The 5,362-nt window shown below is 40.1% G+C and overlaps 1 protein-coding gene across 4 annotated transcripts in view; it reads left to right on the top strand.

Annotated features, from left to right (window-relative positions):
• The window catches only part of LOC147752748 (uncharacterized), a 14,778-nt gene that overhangs the window by 4,466 nt on the left and 4,950 nt on the right, over positions 1 to 5,362 (top strand). For all 4 annotated transcript variants that reach the window (XM_086970734.1, XM_086970733.1, XM_086970732.1 and 1 more), the window contains exon 5: positions 18 to 92. In XM_086970734.1, the coding sequence (XP_086826860.1) occupies positions 18 to 92 (75 nt within the window). The remainder of the gene's footprint in view (positions 1 to 17; positions 93 to 5,362) is intronic.

Consider the following 5,362-nt stretch of genomic DNA (forward strand, 5'->3'; position numbering starts at 1 on the left):
ATAATGAATGTATCCAGGAGATTGACCAGAACAACAGATCTCGCGCTCGTCTGGGAGAACTTGAAGTACAACAAGGTGAACACCTGCAACCGGTAAGCAAGAACTTCTAACATACTAAAGAAAACTATTGTAGGGCACTTGTGTTATGCGAACAATGTGATGAAGGCGTGACATAAGTACAGCTCACAAAGCGCGCGATGTTGCCAGAAGTATCTCGTTTTAAATCATCCCCAACTGTTTACATTTTGAGTATTGTATATGGCTGCTTCACAGACGCGTGACGTGTTCGTATGGTTAAACATTCAGCAGATTTAAAAGCGCAGCGATCGTTTACCCCATGGCCGAAACGACATATTGGAGCATATGCATTTTGCTGATTTTAATGGAGGACACCATAGTGAAATCTGTTTTTGCCTGCTAACTACTAATGTCATAGTGTACAGAACATACAGGTTCCGTCCGGTGTTTGCACTTAGTTTCCGTAAAGGTGTAAGATAACAACTTCAGCGTTTAATAGAACGTCAAATTGGTTGGTTATGGTCGAACTTTTCAATTGCAGTTATTGTAAATAGTGCAGTTCATACTGCACTAATGGGTCTCTTTTGCCGAGCTAGATAGCTAGATAATGTTATTGCTTGCTTCTCACTCACGACTGTTCCTGAGTCAGTTAAGATTCAGAGAGGCTGAAAATCATTCCCTAGTCCACGCGTGCACTCGTGCGAAAATGAACGTTGCCTCAGTCTCAACTGTGTTGTAAGCTCGGTATGTCTTGATTGCTGCCCTCTTGGTAATTAGATCAGACTTAGCTTTTTCTCCGCATATAGGCGTACAATGGAGTCAACCATGATGGCAAGCATATAATATTTCCTGCTTTCTTTGACTTTGGCATGGCCCTGATAAGATCAACATTTCATATGACTGTCTCGCATCCTTGCTGTATCCTTGCTACTCTGTTCCAACCTCTTAAGCGCTTAATGTCTAAACGCCCCTTATTGAAACCAGGCCTCTAGCTATTTGCCGCAATAAGGCGGAATCTTAGCCAGCGTTTTCTAAATGCAGTATTTATGAAATTTACAACCTCTCTTTGCCTAGTTCTGCATCAATATTTGTTTCAATGTTAATTCAATTTCTTTCTGTTGAAAACGCGCTCGGGAGAGCTCTGCTTTTATTTTGTTCGTTTAGTTCCTTGAGCTTCATAATCTGTGGCAAGATAAGCGGAAATCTAGTGCATAACTTTCTTGGCTTCCGAAGCATCAATTTTATTATGGCATCCGCTTCTACCTGGACGTCTTGCTTTTGTAGACTTCTGATGATACAGATGTCTTTGCGATTCTGAAGTTTATATACCGTGTTCTGTAGAGGTTTAAATCAAGTGCTAGATCTTTAATGCTCGCAGTGTACCATTTTTTGGTTTCGGGCCTTCTAATCTCGAAAACGACTGGTGTTATGCTAACTTCTAATGCAACCCACGTTCTCTCTAGCTCTCGCTTGGGCCGACTTTTACATCCTTTTCCGCTTTTCGACCATGATGTTCTATGGTACCGCTGTATTCATGACCGTGAATCGGGCTGGTTCGAAATGCTGTACTGATGCGAAAATTGAGCTTTTTTTCGGCGTAACTTATTATTTCGATTTCGTTGCTTTTTATCACATGGGAGTTGCGTAAAGAATCTTGGGACCCGTCACTGAGGCAAGAAATTTCCTACTTATCTTGTTTCCTTGACATTCGCATCAGAAAATGGCATCTCGTCCTCTGCTAAGGCTCTGAATAGTTTCCCCTTATAGCGTGCGCTATGTACTAGGCTTTGTCCAGAGGTTTTTGGTCCTTGGCTGCCCCTTAGCCCTTTGTCTCGCATCACTTCCGGCTCTGGAGCCTCTTAGACGCAACAATGGAAGCTGTCGGCTGCACTTTAGACTTCGCAGCGTTCGTTGAATCTTCTCGCTGCCATCTTTTACCTATTTTTAGTTTACTCAAATAGCTATAGTGCATTAAAGATATAAATCTTATTTGCCCCGAATAAGACCACGTTCCAATCCACGGCTCGAGATAAAAACATGCATTACTTTCATAAAAGCACCCAAGGAGATATCTAGTCTTTTTTCTTTCTAAGCGGCCGAAGAGTCAATGCAACGTTCCTAAACCAAAAAAAGCTTATATGAGATTGGTCAATCGATAAACCTTGGTATGAAAACCAGCTAGTCGTTTGTACACCTTCGAAATCAGACCTTCTGGCTCAGTAGATTATAAAATCTACTGGCTGGAAAGTAAGTTCGTCACTGCTTGAACTGGCCTCGCCGCGCTGTCTACTGCTATTTTATCACAGTTACCAGGATCTCTTTCCGAGTGAACTCAAAACTGTTCCAGGTATCAATGGCTGTCTCTTCGCGTTGATAACTCCTGTTTGATAAATTGATTAGGGGTTTTAGGTTGCGCTCCATCTAATTTACTTTTTGCGGACCTTCTCCTGTATTTGTTTCGGTGTCCTTTCCCTATGGTTTGCTTTTTTCACATTCGATAGATTTCTGCATTCTTTGCTTGGCTTAATCATCATGTGCAGATTAGTTCTGACTTTATAGAATCTACCAGATTGCTCTATTGAAGCGTTTACGCTGACTGTAGTTCAAACATCTTTAGCCTTGGCTTGCTTGGCCGACGCGTTGCAGCTTTTCCCAAAGCTTGAATGCTCACCATGTTCTATCAAGCTTTGCAAACGTGCCTCGAACTGCTTAATAAGATATTATTGCTTTCGGTTATTTTCTTTTTTATTTCTGCTATGAGTAAGCGCTGAGAATCAGTGAGTATAACGTAGAGGACCTAATCCGGTGGGTCCTGCTGTACTTACATGAAGTTTCTCCAACGAACTGCGTAGTAACCACTAGGATTCAAATGGCGCCGCGCTATAGGTGCATGCATTAGAGCCTCTTTGTCATTTGCCTGTAAGGGAATAAGGTCCTCTACTTCCGTGGAAGTGAGTTTTCGGTTGATATACAACCTCACTAAGACATTTCAGGGAAGTAAATACTTCCCTTTCATATTTTACAAGAACAGAACGATGATAAAGAGACCACGCCTTCTGGTTTTACTAGTTTGCACGTTGGTTTTTACCGCGTCCAGCTTTTTCACTACCGTTTAGCTTCACGTTTGGTTTTTTTGGTTTTTCTCCACGTCCTTTCCTGCGTCCACTATGTCTATGTGTTCAACATAGATAATCTATTTGGAAAACTGAGTGTCATTTCTGATCTTTTAAGATGGACCGCACTTGCCCTCCGTTATTCCGGTAATACAATTTCCTTTTGGAATTCAAATAGTTCGTCGGTTGCTAGATTATATGCACGTTGAACGTACATGCTATAAGATATTTGCAGTGTTAATCTACTGCTGATAAGTCTTACCGGTGTGGCATTCCCGTGTATTGCTACAACCTGTCTGACCGCCAATGGGCGCGACAGCAGCAGAATTTCCAACAGCTGGTATGGATACCACGTAAAGCTTGCGAAGCGCGCAGACTGCATTTAGTAACTTCTGATAAATCAGGTTCCTAATTTCGAAATAGTAATCGCTAGATTACTTTTTTACTAGAGCAGCGTGCTTCACGTTATTACGTAATCCAAGCCCGCGAGTGGGTCACGATTCGCATTGGACTCAGCTGCAGTGAGCTTCTTCGAAAGCTGGTTTTTAGTCCGCGACATTTCCCTACACCCAAGATATTTCGTTGGCATTCTGATCCAAGCTGCCTGAAGATGGGTCTAGAAGGATTACGTCAACTTTCTATCATCACGTCGTTCAAGTATCCATCTGACAAGTCGGGCATTTCTGCATATCAGTGATAGATAATGATAGAGAACTTGACTGTGTGGCATCTATTTTGACTAACGTTATGAAAGACATTAAGAAGCGAGCGAAGCGGGAGGTGGCAACAGCGACGAGCGTGCGGTTTTTTGGTGTTTTCTTTCCTTTCGGTCAGACTATCCTACTATGGAATTAGGTAGTGAATGCTTGTGAGAATTGTTAGTGGATCGAACCTATCCTATATAAAGATGGCTTTGTTACCACCTTTTCAAACCAAGCGTTTGCGATGTACCGAATAATGTGGTCAGTGGCTGATCAACAATAATAAACAAATTGTTTATTTCAAGCTGGCTCATATGCTTTTGATGGACATCTGGAGCAAAATTGCCAAATAATTTAAAAAAAAAAATACGAACACGAGCTTGAACGCATGAAGCGAACGTTGATAATCAGGAGAACAGCAACGTCTAACTAGCTTTATAATGCGACGAGTTCAATTGAGTTGGAACACTATACTCCAATAATGACTAATCTGTTCTGTTGAAATTTAAAGGGGATGCAAGTAATTCATTTAAAATGAGACTATTCACTTGACAGGAGAAGTTTAGACTGAGCTTAAATCTAAAAATGCGTTTTCTACATGCGTCCCCTCACTAGAGTGAAAATCCAGGAATAGGCAATAGCAATGTTTAATTCAACGTTAAGCAGCGAATGCAGAAATATATTCTATATGTAGAAGTGGCGATAGATCGATACATAATTTTATTTAAAAATGAGATGCCTAGGAAAAAAAAAAATACATGCTAGTAGGATGTACTAGCATGTAGTTCTCAATTGCTAGTTTCCTAACCATTATCTATAGCAAATCTTGTGTTGTATGACCTAGCTTTGTCTTCAATGACGTTTACGTAATAAAAGGAAGGTTGGGGTTAATCTGAATGGGGGTGTCTGGTTAAAGTGAACGTTACTTAGTATTATGAATCGAGAACTGCGCGAACGTAAGTTTCTTCAGATCTCGAAGTTAAACCTCAAATGTCTCAAATTCAGCCTTAAACCACTAACTGATTAGGAGAAGAAAGTTTGCGTTTTGAGAGAAGTGAAATTTGACTTCATTAAACTTAATCAGTTCCAAATTTATTTGGTAAATAAGTTTATTTCTTAATAGATGTGCATTGCTGCACCCGTGTTTTCATTTAGAACAGGTTCAGCTATTGCCCACAGTCGAATATGGTCACTAAAATAAGCGAGATAAAGGGCATTGAAATAAATATTAGAAAGAATATGTTGAACCTAAAGGGAATTCTAATGTTTTCTTTTGCACCCATGTTCCTTGGTAAAAAAGCTATTCCTTGTGTTAGGTACAAAAATATAAGGTCAGCAAAATTACCTAGACATTTAATGAATTCATATTAGTATATATACATAATTTATGTAAATATCGTTACATTATTTTGTAAAAAAATGTCCATAAAAGAATCCGTCTAGCATAATACTATTTAGTCTTTAACATGGCGTGTTCTATGCAAGAGCTAACTGAACTCTGAATAATCCTGATCAATCACTTGGCCAATT

Source organism: Varroa jacobsoni, unplaced genomic scaffold, assembly GCF_002532875.2.
Source record: "Varroa jacobsoni isolate VJ856 unplaced genomic scaffold, vjacob_1.0 scaffold_1029, whole genome shotgun sequence".
In the NCBI taxonomy this organism is placed as follows: domain Eukaryota; kingdom Metazoa; phylum Arthropoda; class Arachnida; order Mesostigmata; family Varroidae; genus Varroa; species Varroa jacobsoni.